Source organism: Notothenia rossii (assembly GCF_949606895.1).
Source record: "Notothenia rossii genome assembly, chromosome: 7".
In the NCBI taxonomy this organism is placed as follows: Eukaryota; Metazoa; Chordata; class Actinopteri; order Perciformes; family Nototheniidae; genus Notothenia; species Notothenia rossii.
The window spans coordinates 71,884,690-71,906,333 of record NC_136905.1 but is presented as its reverse complement, the minus strand read 5'-3'; the positions used below and the strand labels follow the sequence as shown (position 1 = coordinate 71,906,333).

General features: G+C 40.7%; 2 protein-coding genes across 2 annotated transcripts; both read right to left on the bottom strand.

Moving 5' to 3' along the window:
* Positions 1-12,204: 12,204 nt before the first annotated feature.
* LOC307047682 (large ribosomal subunit protein uL13-like) lies at positions 12,205-15,526 on the bottom strand. Its single transcript, XM_079694797.1, is given in 10 exon segments — positions 12,205-12,528; positions 13,234-13,293; positions 13,503-13,520; positions 13,523-13,590; positions 14,048-14,149; positions 14,380-14,445; positions 14,647-14,715; positions 14,916-14,977; positions 15,243-15,319; positions 15,502-15,526. Coding segments are annotated over 5 exon segments (510 nt in total). The 5' UTR covers positions 14,121-14,149; positions 14,380-14,445; positions 14,647-14,715; positions 14,916-14,977; positions 15,243-15,319; positions 15,502-15,526; the 3' UTR covers positions 12,205-12,237.
* A 2,580-nt stretch (positions 15,527-18,106) lies between these two features.
* On the bottom strand, positions 18,107-21,336 carry rpl13a (ribosomal protein L13a). Its single transcript, XM_079694796.1, has 7 exons — positions 21,253-21,336; positions 20,456-20,528; positions 20,059-20,124; positions 19,724-19,825; positions 19,039-19,124; positions 18,770-18,829; positions 18,107-18,363 (listed from the first exon to the last, which is right to left on the bottom strand). Exons 1-7 carry the CDS (start codon positions 21,271-21,273, stop codon positions 18,154-18,156), a joined length of 618 nt encoding a protein of 205 aa, XP_079550922.1. The 5' UTR covers positions 21,274-21,336; the 3' UTR covers positions 18,107-18,153.
* Positions 21,337-21,644: the final 308 nt, after the last annotated feature.

Genomic DNA, 21,644 nt, shown 5'->3' with positions numbered 1-21,644 from the left:
CTGTGGTTGCAGCTATATACAGTACCCTGTAAATGCCCAACCAAGAATCAATACGCAGCAATTGTTTATTGTTCCACAGAGACCAACATCGAAAATAGCTTCATGATTGTCAACTTTGATAATCCTCCATAGTAACTGTTCCGTACCCTCCTGTGGGAAATCAAGTTGCATAATCAATGAAGCTGCAGAAAACTTGTAAGCGTATCAAAAAAAAAAGAAGAAAAATCTATAATGCCAATTGATGAGCAAAGAATGCAGAAACAGTTCAGGCGTCTTTCACCTTTTCTCGCTTGTTACGATGTTGCTGAACTGACTAAATACGTTCCTTGTATCTATAGTACTGTCATTTATTTTGCTTTTATTTATTATCCAGTCTTGTCTCTTGTCTCTCCTTATGCACTCTCCACACTTTTACAATCCAAAAATCGAGCTGTACTGCTGAGAGCTTGTCTTTGTTCTAGCCTCTGAATGTAGCTGACACTTTGGGTCATTTAGCAGCTTTTTTGTGTTTTCCATCCAAAGCTGATTTATTTCCGTCTCTGTTGCCATATATATTGCTTTGCATTTATGTCTGTTGCAGCTCTTTTAATTTGTGATAGAGAAGGTTAAACCTGTCCCCGAGGCTACGTGTGATATATATTATTAATTCCTGAGGTATTACTCAATTTAATATGGATATAAGGTTGAGCAATGGATCTATCAAAGATGATAACGTGTTCATTATTAATCATGTTCCTCAAAGGTCAAATTTCAGGTTCAACTAGCGAGAAACCATCTCCAGCAACTGGAGGGTTGTATTTTGTTCAAGGACACTTTGGTATGAACACAGATGGGCTGTCATGGAGAATGGAAAGGCCACCATTCAGAAAGTGTCCCTTGTGTTTGTGTAATGAGGTCAGGTGTATTTGTAGTATTTGTAGTGTTTGTGTGCGTGTGTGCGTGTGTGCGTGCGTGCGTGCGCGCGTGCGCGCGTGTGTGCGTGTGTGCGTGCGTGCGTGTGTGCGTGCGTGCGTGTGTGTGTGTGTGTGTGTGTGTGTGTGTGTGTGTGTGTGTGTGTGTGTGTGTGTGTGTGTGTGTGTGTGTGTGTGTGTGTGTCAGAGATGCTTCATTAGAATACACTTGATGGGGGTTTCTTTGATTGGTCGTTCTCTCTTCCCGAACCTCAATTTCTAAATCCAGTTTGTATCTGTGAACAAATAGAAATCCCTTGCCGCTGCAGTCTCTTACCGATCCTCTCGTCTGTAAATGGACTTAATGACTTCATCATCACTGAATGAATCGAGTTGCACTATACCAAATCATTTCAATTACACTCAGAGGTCAGTGAATACAAACAAGGCCCGGCCATGCCTTACTCCATCTCATGTTAATAAAAATGCATTACAGCGCTGCACATCTAGTGCTGCATACATCATGTAAAAAGGTTTTTTGAAAGGTACGTATATCCTGTCATCAACGTCTCTGTGTGGGCTGAAATATGTGTGTTCAAAGTGATAAGCAGCCTCCACCTTCCTGTAAATGTTTCCATATGTATGTGCATACATTACAAGCTGTATACCATTGAACTATTGATTTATTTCAAGCCAGATATATTAATTAATTATTGATTTACGGTCTAAAAACGTGAATTGTGAATTCCCAATGACCTTGACTTTTGACTCCTTTATTCTAATCAGCCATGTGTTCCACTTTTGAAGAAATTCCCTCAAAGCTTCACGAAGATCTCACCTCCACAAAAATTAAAATAAATGCTTCCAGCCTCAACTGTTGCAGGGGCGCAGATGCATAGAAACAACAAAGAGGATGGCGAACACAGAAAGTTAGCAGTGAAGTCTAAACAGCAGAAGTACCATTTTTTAGGAACAAAATATTGCAGAACTGTGTCCAATTTCTCTAAGCCTTGGTGTTGAGTTATCAGCAGTGTTATAAGCACCTTGAATTGCCTTGTGTTGAAAGGTACTATATAAATAAACTTGCCTTGCCTTATCTGCTAGGTTTAGGTCAAAATCATAACAATGAAACACAATAGACACTTAGGACCTCATGTTTCATCACCATCATCATCATCATCATCATCATCATCATCATCATCATCATCATCATCATCATGGGCTCCAGATGATAAAATGAGAGTGGATTGTCCCTCAGTTACCCATGAGGGCAATCATCTGTCTCTTTCAGTGAGGGAAAGCAGAATACAACAATGATGGGACATCCATAGCAAAAATAAATCAATTTTCAGAGCACAATAAAGATTGACAACTACTAGTATAGGTATAGTGATGGTCGAACTACGTACAAATAATAGGACTTCAGTTTAACATTTGTGACCGTTTTTTGTTTTGCTGATATATGGATACCTGCACACTTCCTCTCAGTCAGGTCTATGATTTCAGATTTTCCTCATTATACGTTTCACCAAACTCAAATTCTTTCTATACTCTTTATCTTTTTCCTGTACTTCCTCAGAGCCAGCCTTTGAGTCTGTGTTCCCATTCAAGGGTGACATCAGCAGAGACCAGAAAAACGTTGAACTGTTCAAAGAGGGAGTCAGCTTATCCTTTTTTCGCACCTCCACACCAAAATGTAGCAAGTTTTTATTAGGAATAAATTAAATATGTAATTCAAACTGTGCTCCCTGACATGCTCCTGATCTGATTTTAAAACCATCTTTAGTTCAGGAATGACTCAAAATCATAAGCCTGTGACAGATTTAGTAGAAATTAATGCTTTCTAGCTCATGCTGGCATGTGGTAAAGCTTTTCAACATTAATCATACACGTTGTGTTTTGAACGCAGCATCAGATGATTGTAGTGTAATCTCTCAGGTTCTTCACTCCAACAGGAGCAGCCGAATAAAGGTGAGTGAGGTTACATTGCCAAAAAAGAAGCAAGACTTTAAAATCAAACTGACATTTCAATAAATGTTTTCTATATCAACAGTCCTGAAGGTGATACTGTATACATTGATCTGTACATTTGTATAAAAATATGCACAAAAGTTTTCACGGTAAATTTCAGTTTGGCCTTAAATCTAATCCGTGTAGAAGACGCCATGTTTGAGCTCCAAGTCAGATGAGCGCTCCCGTTCTGAAACTGTACCTTAAACACACACCAGCAGTAGGAGGAAGATGCCTTTAATTGTAGGAGCCCATAAAAGATTGGGCCCTCAGGAGCAGATTCAGACAATCATGGTCTTTTCAATCTGTCTCGAATTGTGTGATTAGAATGCGATCTCACGCAGTCAGCATCATCCCAAAATCGTATTTTTGGAGCCGTCACAGTGATTCTCTCTATCTGTTTGCTGGAGACAAGACCAGATTAACCATATGGGCAACCTGGGCAAGTGCCCAGGGGCCCTTGAGCAAAGAGGGCCCTCAGTGACAAGATTATCTTGTCACTTGATTTTTTTCGGGCACAACCTCACTCATCATACATTGTTTTAAATGACACTCACTCTTCGCCATAAATAACACAGCTTTTCCATAGGGTCAAATTACTGTAGGTCTCTGTACTGCAGGTCTCACTATGTATGCGCTCAACGCGGCGGCGGAGTATAGCCGAATCACAGCCCCACCTTTGAGCAACCACACAATTTCACTACATATTTTACTTTTGTAACTCTCGATGTTTGTGAAAAATAGAACTCCTCGTGTACTTGTACAGCCAGCCAGTGATATTTTGGCATTAAAGAGCAACTTCCAGGTTAAAGACACCTGTGAATAAATGTGTAGGAAAATGATGAATACACTAGATTTTCAAAAAAATATACAGAAATATACACTACAGTGATCTGGCGTCGTTTTTGTTAAGGGAAATGTTTACATACTGTATGTCCTCAGTTATTGTATGTATAGAGAGATTGTGTCTATGCTGTACTATAGGGATGTAATACTGTTATTGTACCACTGTGAGGCACTGTAGTATTACGTGCTACTAATGACCAGGCTTGCCTCATGTAAATTAGGGTGTGTTCACCTGATGCACGTGTACATCTTTGTTGTCTTCTAAGTTAGCTCGGCTGAGCGAAGGAATCACCTATGAAGCAGAGGAATAAATCATGCTCAAGGGCTAAACAGTTCATCGTCTCCGTCTCCACTATTTCTCTCCGAGTGCAGCGTAAGAAGAAGCTGCCATCCTAAACCTCAACAGGTTATGGGCCCAGGAGTCATTCGGGGAGAAGTTTGAAGATTTATCACCGTCAGAAAGTCACTGCGAACAGCGTGCTAACGGGATAGCAAGATAAGCTAACATGGATCATCGAGGGACAATCAGGTTGCCTCGACTGATGTTCGACGGTGATGAAACTAAGTATGAACTATGGGAGACAAAAGTGTTAGGACACCTTCACCTATTAGGGTTAAAGAACACGATTCTAAGAGAACCAAATAGTGAAGCCGAGATAGCGGCAGACGGCAAGAAAAATGCAGACGCGTATGCTGAGCTAATACAACTTTTAGACGACAAAAGCCTCTCGCTAATTATGAGGGATGCGCCCGACAATGCAAGAGAAGCCTTAAAGATATTAAGGGGATATTATGCCGGGAGCGGAGAACCCCGGATAATAAACTTGTATACCATGTTGACATCGCTTCAGAAGACGAACAGTGAAAGTGTCACAGACTATATCATACGGGCAGAAACCACCATCACTGCGCAACGGAACGCAGGTGAAACGTTAGGCGACGGCCTATTGATAGCCATGGTTTTAAAAGGACTGCCTGAGATGTTTAGGCCATTTGCAATACACGTGGCACATAATGATGACAATATAACGTTTCCAGAGTTCAGGACAAAGCTAAGGAGTTTTGAAGACACAGAGAAATTAAGCACGACAGAGTCGAGTGATAACGTGATGAAGACTCAAGCGAGACCCGGACGGCGGCCTGCCAAGCAAGGTGCATATGACAGGAACAGTGACAATGCCGATATTGTTTTTTCTAAGTGCGGCACAAAAGGCCACCGAGCGAGAGTGTGTTGGCAGAAGACATGGTGTAGTCAAGTCAAAAGTGACACACACAAAGACCCCACGTGCAGGCGTAAAGACAGACAAGATGGCGCGAGAAAAGTCTCAGAAGAAGATGGCGGCGGCGGCGGCGATGCATATTACGTCTTCAGGATCAAAGATGGAGAAAACAGGGTCCAGCAGCAGCCAGCACGCAGCATCCAGGAGAAGGGCCGGATGGTCGACACAGGAGCCACCTCGCACATCATCACGGACATCACCAAGTTCAAAAACCTCAATGACACGTTCAAGCCAGAGACACACTGCGTGGAGCTGGCAGACGGTACCCGGTGCAACGGCATTGCTCAACGCAAGGGAGAAGCAGAGGTTTGCCTGGTCGACAGCAGAGGACGGCGACATACCACTACGCTGAGAAAGGCGTTGTTTATACCGTCATATCCCCAGGACATCTTCTCAGTGAAGGCAGCGATCGCCAGCGGAGCCACGGTCGTTTTCAAGCAGGGAAAAGACGCTTTGATACACAAAGATGGTACCAGGTTTGACATTCATGTGTACAACAGGTTGTATTATTTACTGAAGGTGAGAATAGTGACAAATGCAATGTTTGCCATGATGTACAGACGTGGCACGAAATACTAGGCCACTGTAATTATGACGATGTGCTACAAATGCAAAATGTGGTTGAAGGTATGCAGATCAAGGGCAAAACAGATAGACCCGACCAAGAATGTGAGTTGTGTATTCAGGGGAAATTTGCACAAACCAGAAATAGAAACCCTGATAGTAGAGCAAAGGCTCCATTACAAATGGTACACACGGACCTAGCCGGTCCAGTAGCTACAGAGTCAAGAGATAGTTACAAATATGTACAGTCATTCACTGATGACTACTCTGGTGCAATATTTGTATATTTTCTAAAAACTAAAAGTGACATGGTACAGGCAACGGAAAAATTCCTAGCAGATACAGTCCCATACGGGAAAGTGAAGTGTATAAGGTCAGACAACGGCACAGAGTTCACATGCAGGGATTTCCAAACGTTGTTAAGGAATATAGGATAAGACATGAGACATGAGACGTCAGCCCCGTACTCACCCCACCAGAACGGTACAGCTGAGAGAAGCTGGCGTACTCTTTTTGAGATGGGTAGGTGTATGCTAACTGAAAGTCAGCTACCAAAACAGTTATGGAACTACGCAGTCCAAACAGCAGCCACAGTGCGTAACAGATGTTTTAACAGGCGTACAGGACAAACCCCTTACCAGATGCTGACAGATAAAAAGCCTAACGTCTCTACAATGCAGAAGTTTGGGTCTGTATGTTACACATACAAACAGGACAAGGCAAAACTTGATTCCAGGTGTGATCAGGGGCGTTTTGTGGGTTATGACAAAAACAGCCCCGCGTATTTGGTCTATCACCCAGATACTGAGAAAGTACAAAAGCACAGGCTAGTCAAGTTTGTAAACAAGGTAACTGTGGAGAAACAGACACAGACATTTGGTTCAGACCCAAATGATGACAAAGACAGTGTGAGGCAGCCTAGGGCTAGCAGGGTCACACAGGAGATAAATGAGAGCACAGAGAATGCTAACGAGACTAGTGCACAAAGTGACAGTCCAGTAACTATGTCTGACGACAGTAGCCAAACACCACCAAATTGGAAAAGGATTTTGCACGATTGTTTAACTGAAGACGATTTTGCACAGAACCCAGCAGACCACAGTGTCTATGCCAAAGAGACCGAAGGTGGAAAGGTGATAATCATCTGGGTCGATGATCTGATCATTGCAGCTAGCAATGACAAAATACTGAAGGAAGTGAAAGAGATGCTCTCTGCCAAATTTAAGATGAAAGATTTAGGCAGCCTAAAACATTTTCTGGGTATCGATTTCAAACATTCGGATGGATGTGTAAAGATGTCACAGGAAAAATATGTTTACAAGTTACTGGAGGGTATCGATGATTACAAATATACACAAACAGTAGTGTATGAGGACAACCAGGGAACAATTGCCCTAGCCAAAAACCCTGTAAGCAGACAGAGGTGTAAACACGTGGACATAAAGTACCACTTCATAAGATCAACTGTAAAGGATGGGAAAGTAACTCTGGTGTACTGCCCTACTGAAGAGATGGTGGCAGACATAATGACACAACCTGTAACTAAGCTGAAACTGAAGAAGTTTGCAGGAATCGTTTTTGGAGTTAAAAATGTGTGAGGAGGTCCACATTTTCATTTTGTTTACATTTTTGGAGTACAGCAACCTGAGAACAAGTGGGGGTGTAAAGGGAAATGTTTACATACTGTATGTCCTCAGTTATTGTATAGAGAGATTGTGTCTATTCTGTACTATAGGGATGTAATACTGTTATTTTACCACTGTGAGGCACTGTAGTATTACGTGCTACGTAATGACCAGGCTTGCGTCATGTAAATGTTCACCTGATGCACGTGTACACTGTCTATCTTTGTTCTCTTCTAAGTTAGCTCGGCTGAGCGAAGGAATCACCTGTGAAGCAGAGGAAGAAATCATGCTCTAGGGCTAAACAGTTCATCGTCTCCGTCTCCACTATTTCTCTCCGAGTGCAGCGTAAGAAGAAGCTGCCATCCTAAACCTCAACAGTTTTTGTAAGAAATGTTCACTTCCGCATAAAAAAGCCTCGGCACATGACCTCCCGCGTGTGACGTAACATGGGGGAAACAAGGGGGAGAGCGGCCGGTGTAACGTATTAATAAACATGGATCCCAATGCTAGTTTCGACCTATGGTTTCGACACAGAAGACACAGAAGAAGTTGAACATGAATATTCGAATGCATATGACGGACCACAAACTTATAATTATGAGCCTACTAGGCGTCCAAGAGACGAGGAGCAGCCAAGGATTAGAATAAATAACGGCCATCGGAGAGAAATTGAGCTGTGGTGTGAGGAGAACCAGTGGAGAACTGGGCAGCTATCTTGGTGAGTGACCGGCGTTAGCTACAGAATGTTAGCTAACGTCACATCACAACATTGTGAAGTTAGCTATCATATATCAGGCTATAACTAAAGTAGCATTGATAATATAGTAACGTTACTGGCAGGACTGTTGATACTGATCCATAACAGAAACTAATGCGCAAGTATCAGCCGTATCTCGCGTTACCTAATGCAACTCCACACTACGGTGCTGTGTACCGGAGGGGAGACGCGAGATACGGCTGATACTTGACGATCTGGCGGAGAAAGGTTGTGGAGCCTCCGTTGATATGCCGTTGTAAATGGCTTGATGGAAAGCAGGTGTGTAGTCGGGGAGGGTGCACAGCTGATTGCAGCAGGTGAGTGGAGGTTGAGCCGGGAGCCAGGAGTGACAGCCACCACGCACACACAAACAACACAGACAGGGGGAAACAAACAAACACAAAGGAGAGGGCTGGAGCAGTACAGCCACCACAGCGTTACCTAATGCAACTCCACACTACGTCTTACGGTGCCGTGTACCGGAGGGGAGAGAGAGAGAGCAGCGAAGGGGGGGGGGAGAGAGAAGTAATACGGTTTCCTGATAAAGCTGTGGAGAGTATGTGCTACAGGGAGGTGGATGCACAACGCACCCAGGAAAGAACGCTAGCTCCGGTCCTTTTCCCGTGAGGGAAACTGTGGACTCGATATCCTGACAGGCTGGTATTTGTGCAACCTGCACAAACACAATACTGCACCATGATTACAAATGCTGAAATACAATGTAAAACTACCGAAAAATACCAGCTCACTAAAACACAACCGCTCAACTCAACGCAACTAACTATACCCGCGGTCAGAGAGCGGAGATGTTTACCCTTTGTGATGTAATATGACGCGTTTGACGTATGACCTTAAAAAAAGCCGTTTTTAAGAGCAGAGCTCAAAATTGCTCCTTTCCCTCTGAATTCCTGCCCTTATGTCTCGTAAAACATATCAAATCCTACATTCACTTTTTTAATTGTAATTTTCAAGCAAGTTTAAGCATAAATGTAGAGAAAAAAACAACCTGCAAGATGCTCTTTAAGTGGGGTGCTGTTCTGAGGTTTTGATTGATATTACCTAGGTTTTCTTGAGCCATACACTGTCTTGAGATCTTATCCATTGTATCTTTGTCTTGTGATTTTTGACTGAAAGGGCAAAAGGCTAGACCTACTTTGGTTGAACTATGTGGCTGCGTCCCTGCTTTTGATAAATAGGTGTGCGATTTGACATGCCAGATTGACTGAAAATTCTAAATATTGGTCATGTTGGTAGGATTGGGTAGGCGTGGTGTTACTTGTTGGTACGTGGGTTTGGGGTGGGGGGGGACCATGAGTGCTCAGCGCCCAGGGGCTCCTGGAGGTACTAATCCGGCCTTGGCTGGAGACATGATGTCCCTCCTTAACGCAGAGCAGGACGTCAGATTGGAACCCAAGCCTGATCCTCGGTGAGTCTGCTTTAAAGGAAGGCTTTAACAGTGGTAATGTATATATATGAGACACACAGAGAGGAGACAAACATAGAAAGCCTAGGATGTCAGCAAGCCTTAGGTAATACAAGAAACCCTCCATAAAATGTTGTTTAAATCAGAAAGACAGAAATGCCATATGACACAATGCCTACAGAACTAATCATTAATCATCATTGCAATAAAGTGCCAAAGAGGCACGTGGAGAGGTCTTTGTTAAAGGATGTCCTTCAAGCAAACACCTCAGTATGAGAATCCAACAAAAAAGGATCTAAATGTTGGGTCTGAAGTTCACATCACATGTTCTATTATGCTAAATGAGGTTAAAGAAAAGGTTGCCTTCAGAATAAAGATCATCATCAGCTCAATAAGAAACCAGAAGTAATTGGGACAGAGTTCTGTGAGACTCAGCAGATAATATGCAGATTTACCGACAAAAGATCTAAACAAGGATTTCTATACATCAAAGAAAGCGACAGATTAAGTTATCTGACTGATATTGGGTTTAACAAGTTAACAGCACACAGAGACAATAAAGCTATACCTGACCAAGTGTCTCGACCAAAGTGGGGCGACTGGTTGGGACCTTTCACGTGGCCCAAAGCTCATTCACAATAGGTTCCACTTTTGACTTTTGAAGTTCCACTCATTTCTTTTGTAAACTGGATTTTCCTTTTACATCTTAAAAAAGGTGTTGACTGATTTACTTTCCAATCATCTCTCAAAGGCTTCCTTTGGAGCACCAGTAAAAGAGGGAATTGCTTGTGTTTTACCTCAAAGTGTGTTCTATTGACTGAAGGCTGCCCATTTCTTCCCAGGAGATCCTGTAGTTTTCCCAGTAAATTGCAGCTCAATTGCTTTGATCATTTTGGACCAACCAGAATAAATAGTTGTTGAAAAAGATCCAATAAATTATTCAGTGAGAATAAGCTGGAAGTGTCTTTTTGGGCGGGCCCAGGTATATTAACGGCCGCCCAGGTATATTACCGGCCGCCCAAGTATATGTCGCGACCCATTTAGGTTTTTTATTTTTATTTTTTTATTTTTTTATTTTTTTTATTTGTCAGTGACTTTTAACTTGTGGACGATCCCTTGCTCTATACGCCTCCTGTACCCAGTCCCGGACTGGCCATCGGGAGGACCGGGGGGTTTCCCGGTGGCCTGGCCTGTTAAGTGGCCTGCCTCACACAGGGTGACTGGCTGTCTACATGATGTGGGCTGCCGACAGGGCCACTGTCATACAGATCATAAATCAAAGCCCTTGATTGGTCTCTGTGTGTCATTCAAGCTCGGGATAACCTCAGCTCAGGTGAGGTAAAGGACTCTTAAGTGTTTAGATAGTTAACACATATTTCCATTTGAGAGGGTAGTGATTAGTCAAATTGCATGAATAAATAAATAAAGAGTTAACTAGGCTAAAAAAGGTAAGATACACTTTGGTATGAAAAAACTTGTTGAGAGCTAAAACTAGTCTGCTGCTGCCTCAAAGATGAGCAGGGGTAGAGGAGGGAGAGGAGGGAGACAGGAGAGGCTGATTCAGGAGCACAGACACACTCACAACTATAAATGAACCAAAAATAAATAAATAAACAAGTTTCAGTGTTTTTTTCATATTGGAAATTAGATGTTATTGGTTATGGCCATGATTTTATTATTATTGAAATGTATACAGTTCTGTTTCATATAGGTGTTTCCATAGATCTAGTCTCTTTATTTCCCCCCCAAAAAATGCACCAGATTGATGCATTTAACTCCAACATTTAAAAACAAATCTTACCGGGGGAGCATGCCCCCGGACCCCCCATAGAGGATTTGAGGTCCACCCCCTAAAATCACATTGATAGGTTCCTAAATACATTTACCTTTGTTTTTTAAAATAGTAACCCATGTCCATATATTTATTTGTGGTAGTAGATTTTAACTATAGGGCTTTCTTTATTGGACCTGCCTGTACCTGTTTGCTCTGCCATCGCGTGAAGGGCCTGCTAACAAGCGACCAACAGAAAGGTTAATGTTAATGTCTTGTTTTTTGCCTTAACTAATTGGTGCAATAAAAAATAAAGTTTTTTATCAGGTAACTTGGAAGAGAATCTCCACAATTGATCCCAAATCAAATTAAGGGTAACACTGCTCTCTGCTGGTAGGGAAGCTGATCTACAGTGGTCGCTGTGATCTTACAGGATTGTTAAAACTATTTTCGATTAAATGTGACAATTAATGAAGTCCACAGGGTGTTATAATCAACCATATTTACCATTCTTGTAATCTATGATCAGTAAATTAAGTGAAGCAATGTCCAATGAAAAAGACGCAAAATAATATAGCGCTCTGAACACTGATCTTTTTACAGTAAAAGATGGGTATGCTTAATGGCACAATTTAGATAGACGGGAGAACAGTGTGAACATACAAAGCAAATATTCTTACTTTAATGCATGTCTTAATTCTTTCGTTTTTGGCCCTTATTTACCCTTTTATTTCAAACCATACTGATACATCCCAGTTAGTCCTTCGAAACCAAGATCACTCGCATGTTTATGACATTCAAAGCCCAATTTCTTAAATGAAGCAGTCTAGCCTGATTTCCTTAGGGCTTGTAACCTTCAGAATTCACCATATTCATACCTGAAGCCTATATTCATTCCCATGCCCAAAATACATACTTACACCAGTATCTCCTTCCACACATTTCATATTACCGCCTGGCTTATCTGGCCAAGTCCCTTAAAGCACATGGTCGCACTATACATTTAGTCAAGTTTGCAAACAATGGCCAGATCAAATATAAAATTGGAATTAACTTTATTTCAATATAAGCTCAACTTTCAGCAAAGTGGAATGAAAAACAGTCAATACACTTTATATAAATATTTATTTTTATTGGCCGGAGAAAACTAGATAAGACAAGGACTCCATATTGTTTCAGAACGTCCGTGTATTTTGCAATCTTGCTCTCAACGTTCTTTTCTGCCACCTTGGTCAGCTTGATCGTACACTTCTTCTTGCCGTAGCGCAGCTTAGCCTTCTCCTTTCTCTTGTCCTCCAGGGTGGCTGTGATGGCCGCGTACTTCCAGCCAACCTCATGAGCCAGACGCCCAAGAAGAGCAAACTGAGAGACAGAAAAGCCAAAGTCAGTAACTTTCAAAGTGAATCATAGCTTTTCTAAATAACCAAATCGGATGGCCTTCTAAAGTGTAGGCAATAGAAACTCCCCGCTAAAACAAACATTCACATGTTCTTTGATAGTGCACCTATTAACTTTGTTTAAAGTTACATTTATTTATAATAAAAACATTTATTAAAAAAAAAAGAGGCAAACGTCCCTTCTCAACTCAGCAATCAGATCCGAAAAGTTGTCTCATCAATGGATGATCAGTTTCGGGATAGTGTTCATCACTGTCAAGTAGGAACCGCTGTGGCAGATTGAAGCAATTTAACTTCTATTTCTGCATGTTGGCTAATATGAAAGCCATGTAAGAACTACAAATTAACTCTTAAGGTAGGGTAGGTAATTCCCTTCAGAAACACTTCTTGTTATATTCCATGGAATGCTCTTAACATCCCGATGGCAATGAATATATTAAATGCTTTGACAATAAATACATTTTAAAAAAAGTAATTGTGGAAGCCGTGGTGCTGTAAAAAGCAAGACCAATTATTTTAGCCAGCCCGGATACAAACTTATCTTGTGCCCTCATTGGTCATGTGCACGTTCGTGTGTGTTGGAGGAGGGGCTCTGTAAGGAAGGGGCAGCTTGTTTTCGGCTGCCAAAACACAATTTACTCTGTTCTTGAGACAGATATTGGATGCTCACCTTGCGAGTGGGCTGCAGGCGCACAATCTTAAGAGCAGCTGGAACAACCATGCGCTTCCTCTGTGGAAACAAAGCCAAAATCAGTAAAAGAAGAAAACAAAATGTCTTTGCATTGATAGGCTTGCATGTCTCAGAGAGAGTTTGTTTTCAGAGTCATAACTCAAACAAGGTAAGTAAGTATAAATGTTAACATCACAGACAGCAGAGTACACATCTCAGGGCCACATAGCATACAATGTGGCCCTTTGTTTTTCAATTGAAATAATCACCTTGTCATAGGGTGGGGGGGGATACCGTCGAACGCCTTCATCCTGTCCAGAGCGGCCTGTCCTCTCTTGGTTTTGTGGGGCAACATGCCTGTAAACAGAGAATACTTGTTAGTTCAATTAAGTTTCAAATTGCCAATTCATTAAACCTGAATCAAAAGTTTATTTGTCCAAGCACACATGAATGTCCCCTTCTCAACTCAGTAATCAGATCCGAAAAGTTGTCTCATCAATGGATGATCAGTTTTGGGATAGTGTTCATCACTGTCAATCAAGGAACAACTTGTGCTGGGTCAAATAAATGCCAAGATCCTGCATTACCAAATATTAACCTAGATTACACAGAATTATATTTTAGCCAACACTGGACCTTTGTTGGTTCTTATGATTAAAAGGGTTAGGCCTTGCAACTAGACTTATAGTGTCTCAGCCACATTTCATGGTGGAGAAATAAATCTCTGTCAAAGTATATAATGCCTGTCCAATGTGCAGCCCACAGATAAAGTGCATTTACTGCATTTGAACTTTAGACTTAGTTTCATGCTCACCTCTGACAGTCCTCCAGAAGATCCTGCAGGGGGCTCTGAAGTGGAACGCTCCACGAGAGGCATTGGTATTCATCCTCTTACGCAGGAAAGCCAGGTACTTCACTGTAGAGGGGAACAAAATATAAAAACTGAGTTAAAAATACTTTAAGGACTCCAAGCAGAGGCAGCCATTATGGCAGTATTAAATGCTGATGTCTCAGATGGTAGTGCATGTAGTGGTCTCATGGTCAATTAAACTCGAACAACATTAGTAGGGAATCATCACTGACAACAGGCAAATCCTAAGGCACAATGGAAAAGTGTTTTGTCGAGCATACATAAACTCTACTTACGCTTGTTACGGTAGAAGTTTCCTGAGATGTTGATGCCTTCACATCTCACCACCACTACTTTGTGTCCTAAAAGAAAACCGTAGTTTAGCATTTGGAGAACAATAAAATGTGCTCACATTAATCATCGCCTGCATACTGTCTCAGATGGTAGTGCATGTAGTGGTCTCATGGTCAATTAAACTCGAACAATATAGTAGGGAATCATCACTGACAACAGGCATAAGGCACAATGGAAATATGGTTCTTTTGAGCATAAACTTTACTTACCCGTATTACGGTAGAAGTTTCAAGAGATGTTGATAACTTCACATCTCACCAACACTACTGCTACGTCTCCTAAAATAAAAACTATAGTTTAGCATTTGAAAACAATAAAATGTGCTCACATTAATCATCGCCTGCATACTGTCTCAGATGGTAGTGCATGTAGTGGTCTCATGGTCAATTAAACTCGAACAATATAGTAGGGAATCATCACTGACAACAGGCATAAGGCACAATGGAAATATGGTTCTTTGAGCATAAACTTTACTTACCCGTGTTACGGTAGAGTTTCAAGAGATGTTGATGCCTTCACATCTCACCAACACTACGTGTCCTAAAAGAAAACTGTAGTTTAGCATTTGGAGAACAATATTGTGCTCAGATTAACCATCGCTGCATACTGTCTCAGATGGTAGTGCATGTGAGTTTTCTCATGGTCGTTAACTCAAGCAAAGCTGTAGGTGATCATCATTGACAGACTGAGGCAAAACAGCCTAATTTCCCCTTTGGTAATCTTAATATTTATGAAAAGAGCAGGGTCTCATTTCAGTTGCTGCTGGGTATTTTAATTAAGTGTAATGCTTGCTATAATGACTTACCCAACATAACCTGTTGAGCCACGAGGCAGCAAGCCGACCGAGTAAATGGCCCCTGCCATCAAGCAGCAGACCAGAACCTGCAGGTTGGAAAGTGAGGATATTAATACTTGCATTATATTTTTGAGCTGTAAATAAATACGGCTAACATTGGCCATCCTATAAGCTTGCTTTAAATATGTAACAGCTATTAAACACGTGCTTCAAAACTGATTCAATAGCTAATGTTGCCGGTCATGTTTTATACATAGTAAAAACTCACACGCCATTTTAAAACGTTGTTGCTCCTTAGGAAAAAGGCCAATTGTCAGTTATAAACGTTAGCACTTTGTAATGCCACATGGAGCCTACCGACGAGAGCATATTTAGCTTAGCATCAACTTCAAAGCACGTGTACATTTTAGACTGCAAAAAAAGAAATGGTGGGCGAGTATAAGCATAAAGCCCTGTGAACAGAGAAGGATGTGCATCTATTAAAATGACTACATTTACGCTGTTATCCAGACTTACTCATTTCATGACCCAAGTGTAGCCAAGCAAGCTAAACGCGTTGACTCGTGGGGAAGCTGCCATGATGAATGCATGTTCACTCAGCCACTGCCACTGCCAGGATCAGAGAGAGAGGAGAGAGGAGAGAGGAGAGAGGAGAGAGGAGAGAGGAGAGAGAGAGAGAGAGAGAGAGAGATGAGAGAGAGAGAGAGAGAGAGAGAGAGAGAGAGAGAGAGAGAGAGAGAGAGAGAGAGAGAGAGAGAGAGAGAGAGAGAGAGAGAGAGAGAGAGAGAGAGAGAGAGAGAGAGAGAGAGAGAGAGAGAGAGAGAGAGAGAGAGAGAGAGAGAGAGAGAGAGTGTGTGTGTGTGTGTGTGTGTGTACTGCAGTCTCCACTTTTCTGAAGTCCTAAAGAGAGGGTGTCATGTCATCACAGCCCTACTGACCAAAAGGAGAAATGCAACAAGCTGCTCTCACTTCTTAATTAGCAGTCAGTCCCCACACCCTGCAACAGCTGATCTCTATTACCCTCCAATCGACACAGAGGAATTGGGACATTTAGCTAAAATGAGTTGGAGAAAAGGAAGATGTAAGCAAATCACAAATAATAACTGATAACTTATAGATGATTTTCTAATGCCACATGTGTTTAAAACATAGACAATTCACAAATAAAAACAATACCCCTCTTCCCCGGTCAATACTGAGTGTAACACATAGATCTGTGAGACAAAATAAAGAAATAGGCCTATATACATATTTAAATTATGTACACATATATAATGTATATATATACATATACATAATAAAAAGGAATAAAAGAAGAATACAATCCAATTCAGTTAAAAGCTAAATTAATATTCATTAATAAATAAGCTCAAAAACAGGACACAACCAACGTGTCTTGACCAAAGTTGGGACCTCTCACATGGCCCAAAGATAATTCACAAGATGATTAATAGGTTCCACTTTTGACTTTTGAAATGATACTTATTTCTTAATGTAAACTGGATTTTCCTTTCACATCTTAAGAAATAAAAATCTTTCAAATTAAACAGGAAAGAAAAAAACACGGTGATAAAAAGGCAGAAAGGCTGGGGAAAATCAGTAGTGGATCTGATTTTTGAATGATTAACAATGATCAATCATGTCTCAAAAGCTTATTTTGGAGCACCAGTAAAAGAGGGAATTACTTCTTTCCTTCCCCGGAGATCCAGTAGTTTCACCAATAAAGTGCAGCGACATTTCTATGATCATTTTTGGACCAACCTGAATAAATAGTTGTTAAAAAAATATACAATAAATTATTCTGTAAGAATTAGCTGGATTGTGTCTTTATTTTCTGGAGGGTACACTTTTAAGACTGAAAGTTAACACTTATAAAGTCCACTTCTTTAGGATTGTTTTTTACTTAACCCATTTATTTGTATACAGGTTCTTGACAGATCGCATCATATTTTACATACAGATTTGAAAAATGTCCACTTTTTATGACAAGGGTAAGTCCGTAAGATGAGTCATATTTTTGCCTTAATTTATTGGCGCAAGAGAAAATAACGTATTTTGTTTTTATCAGATGGCTTGGAAGAGAATCTCCACAATTGATCTCAAATCAATGGAGGGTAACACTGCTCTCTGCTGGTAGAGAAGCTGATCCAGTGGTCGCTGTGACTCAGGATTGATAAATCTACCATTTTCTTTTTTTACAAACTGTGACAAAAGTAAATGAATTAAGTCCACAACGGTGACAACAACGGTGACAACCATATTTTAACTTTCTTGTAAACTATGATCAGTAAATTAAATAGGCAAACGTCAATGCAATAGATGCAAAATTATCTCGCTCTCTGAACACTTATCTTTATACTACAAGAGTGGAAACATCAGTATGCTTAAATGGCACGTGCCACAATTGTTTAGATAAGGAGAAAGGTGGACATAATGTGAACAACGCAAATATTCTTACTTTTCTGCATGTCTTAATTCATTAGTTTGTGGGGAAAGCGTTGAAGCCTTTACACTTTTATTTCAAACCACTGATACTTCAGTTAGTCCTTTGAATCCCAGATCACTAACATTTAGGACATTCAGTCCCATTTAATAAATGAAACAGTCCACACTGATTTCCTTAGTACTTCAGAATTCACCATATTATACAAACCTGAAGCCTGTATTTATTCCCATGCCTGAAAGTCATTAACACTAATATCTCCTCCCATACATTTAATGTTAGTCAGGCTTCTGGTTGGCCATGTCCCTTAAGCATTCAACATTTAGTCAAGTCTGCAAACAATGGCCAGATCCAATATATACAATTGGAATTATTAACTTTATTTCAATATAAGTGCAACTTTCAGCAAAGCGGAATGAAACAGTCAATACACTTTCTATAAACATTTATTTTCTTTATTGACCGGAGACAACTAGATCAGACAAGGACTCCATATTGTTTCAGAACGTCCGTGTATTTTGCAATCTTGCTCTCAACGTTCTTTTCTGCCACCTTGGTCAGCTTGATCGTACACTTCTTCTTGCCGTAGCGCAGCTTAGCCTTCTCCTTTCTCTTCTCCTCCAGGGTGGCTGTGATGGCTGCGTACTTCCAGCCAACCTCATGAGCCAGACGCCCAAGAAGAGCAAACTGAGACAGAAAAGTCAAAGTCAGTAACTTTCAAAGTGAATCATATATTTTCTAAATTAACCTTCTAAAGTGTAGGCAATAGAAACTCCCAACTAAAACAAACATTCACATGTTCTTTGATAGTGCACCTATTAACTTTGTTTAAAGTTTCATTAAAAAAAAAAAGGCACAACGTCCCTTCTCAACTCAGTAATCAGATCCGAAAAGTTGTCTCATCAATGGATGATCAGTTTCAAGATAGTGTTCATCACTGTCAAGTAGGAACCGCTGTGGCAGATTGAAGCAATTTAACTTTTATTTCTGCATGTTGGCTAATATGAAAGCCATGTAAGAACTAAAAATGTAATCTTAAGTGTGGCCAAAATCCCATTTAGTCTGTTCTTAAAGACACATATTGGATGCTCACCTTGCGAGTGGGCTTCAGGCGCACAATCTTAAGAGCAGCTGGAACAACCATGCGCTTCCTCTGTGGAAACAAAGCCAAAATCAGTAAAAGAAGAAAACAAAATGTCTTTGCATTGATAGGCTTGCATGTCTCAGAGAGAGTTTGTTTTCAGAGTCATAACTCAAACAAGGTAAGTAAGTATAAATGTTAACATCACAGACAGCAGAGTACACATGTCAGGGCCACATAGCATACAATGTGGCCCTTTGTTTTTCAATTGAAATAATCACCTTGTCATAGGGTGGGGGGATACCGTCAAACACCTTCATCCTGTCCAGAGCGGCCTGTCCTCTCTTGGTTTTGTGGGGCAACATGCCTGTAAACAGAGAATACTTATTAGTTCAATTAAGTTTCAAATTGCCAATTCATTAAACCTGAATCAAAAGTTTATTTGTCCAAGCACACATGAATGTCCCCTTCTCAACTCAGTAATCAGATCCGAAAAGTTGTCTCATCAATGGATGATCAGTTTTGGGATAGTGTTCATCACTGTCAATCAAGGAACAACTTGTGCTGGGTCAAATAAATGCCAAGATCCTGCATTACCAAATATTAACCTAGATTACACAGAATTATATTTTAGCCAACACTGGACCTTTGTTGGTTCTTATGATTAAAAGGTTTAGGCCTTGCAACTAGACTTATAGTGTCTCAGCCACATTTCATGGTGGAGAAATAAATCTGTTAAAGTATATAATGCCTGTCCAATGTGCAGCCCACAGATAAAGTGCATTTACTGCATTTCAACTGAACAACTTGTTTGAGTGTAATAGCATTGTGTAATAGCTTTGACACTGAAAGGCAATTTATTTCACAGTAAATGCTGTGATATTCCCAATACAAGAATATTTCAGCATTACATTTCATTTGTTGGGGGTTGCCCCTTCCCAACTTTACACTTAGTTTCATGCTCACCTCTGACAGTCCTCCAGAAGATCCTGCTGGGGGCTCTGAAGTGGAAAGGTCCACGAGAGGGGTTGGTGTTCATCCTCTTACGCAGGAAAGCCAGGTACTTCACTGTAGAGGGGAACAAAATGTAAACACTGAACTGAGTCACAAATACTTCAAGGACTCCAAGCAGAGGCAGCCATTGTGGCAGTATTAAATGCTGATGTCTCAGATGGTAGTGCATGTAGTGGTCTCATGGTCAATTAAACTCGAACAACATAGTAGGGAATCATCACTGACAACAGGCAAATCATAAGGCACAATGGAAAATGTTTTTTCGAGCATACATAAACTCTACTTACGCTTGTTACGGTAGAAGTTTCCTGAGATGTTGATGCCTTCACATCTCACCACCACTACTTTGTGTCCTAAAAGAAAACCGTAGTTTAGCATTTGGAGAACAATAAAATGTGCTCACATTAATCATCGCCTGCATACTGTCTCAGATGGTAGTGCATGTGAGTTTTCTCATGGTCGTTAAACTCAAGCAAAGTTGTAAGGTGATCATCATTGACAGACTGAGGCAAAGCAGCTTAATTTCCCCTTTGGTAATCTTAATATTTATTGAGAGCAGGGTCTCACTCAATTCACTGCTGGGTATTTTTAATCAAGGGTTTATTCTTTCTATAAATGACTTTAGAGGAAATAGTTTTCCAGCATTAAATTACATATGGGTTTACTTAAAAAGAAAAAACGTACCCAAAAGGACCTGTTTAGCCACCAGGGCAGCAAGCCGACCGAGTAAATGGCCCCTGCCATCAAGCAGCAGAACCTGCAGGTTGGAAAGTGAGAAATGAATACCGGCACAATAATTCTGAGCTGAAAATACGGAAAAACATTGGCCATTCTAAAAGCTTGCTTTACATATTTAACAATCCGACACACGTTTCAGAAATGTATTGAATTATTTATGTTGCTCGTCACGTGTTATACATAGTAAACTCACACGCCATTTTAAAACGTTAATGCTCCTTAAGAAAAAAGACAACCATGGCCCATTTAAATCAAATATTGCCAATTAGAAACGTTAGAGAACTTTGAGATTTGTAATAAATGCCACATGGAGCCTACCGACGAGAGCATATCGTTAGCTTAGCATCAACGTCAAAGCACGCTTAATGCATTTTAGACAACAAACATAAAACGGTGGGCGAGTATATAAGCTTAACGCTATTTAAACAATGAAGGATGTGCATCTTACAATTACTACATTTACGCTGTTATCCAGACGTACACATTCTCATGCCCCAAGTTTAAGCTAGCAGGCTAATGGCGTTGACTCGTTAGGGATCTGCCATGTTGAAGGCATGTCCACTCAGGCACGGCTAGGCGTCTCAAACAAGTTCCAAAATAAGGTCCTAAGAGTAACACCGACCCAAAAAAAAGTAACGGCAAGGAGCCCTGTGGTTACGGCTTACAGGTTAACTATAAAGTAGCAGATTTAACAACCCCTAAATAGCAAAAATTATGATTATAATTCGGCCGCTGCAGTTTACCTTATTGAACCGGTCCGCCATGATGTGCGAAAAGAAAGACGTACGGGGCTGCCCGTTCTAAAAGGCAGGGGCAGAAGGAAGTGACGACGACTTCTTCTTCTTCTTCTTCTTCTCTTGCTTTTGGCGGATTGCAAACAACTTAAAAGGTGCATACCGCCACCTACTGTACATGAGTATGAATCATCACATCATTCCAACTCTTTAACCTACTGTATGTTCTAATCAAAATTAAATTAAAATCAATCAATCAATCAATAAAACCATTAAATAAATTAAAAATAAATAATAATAATCTATGTTCTTTCCTGACCTAATGTTAAATTATTTTTCCTACCCCAGTTTCACTCAAGAATTTAAACAGTGCCTTTCTGGTAGCTTTTACTCCCTCTCCT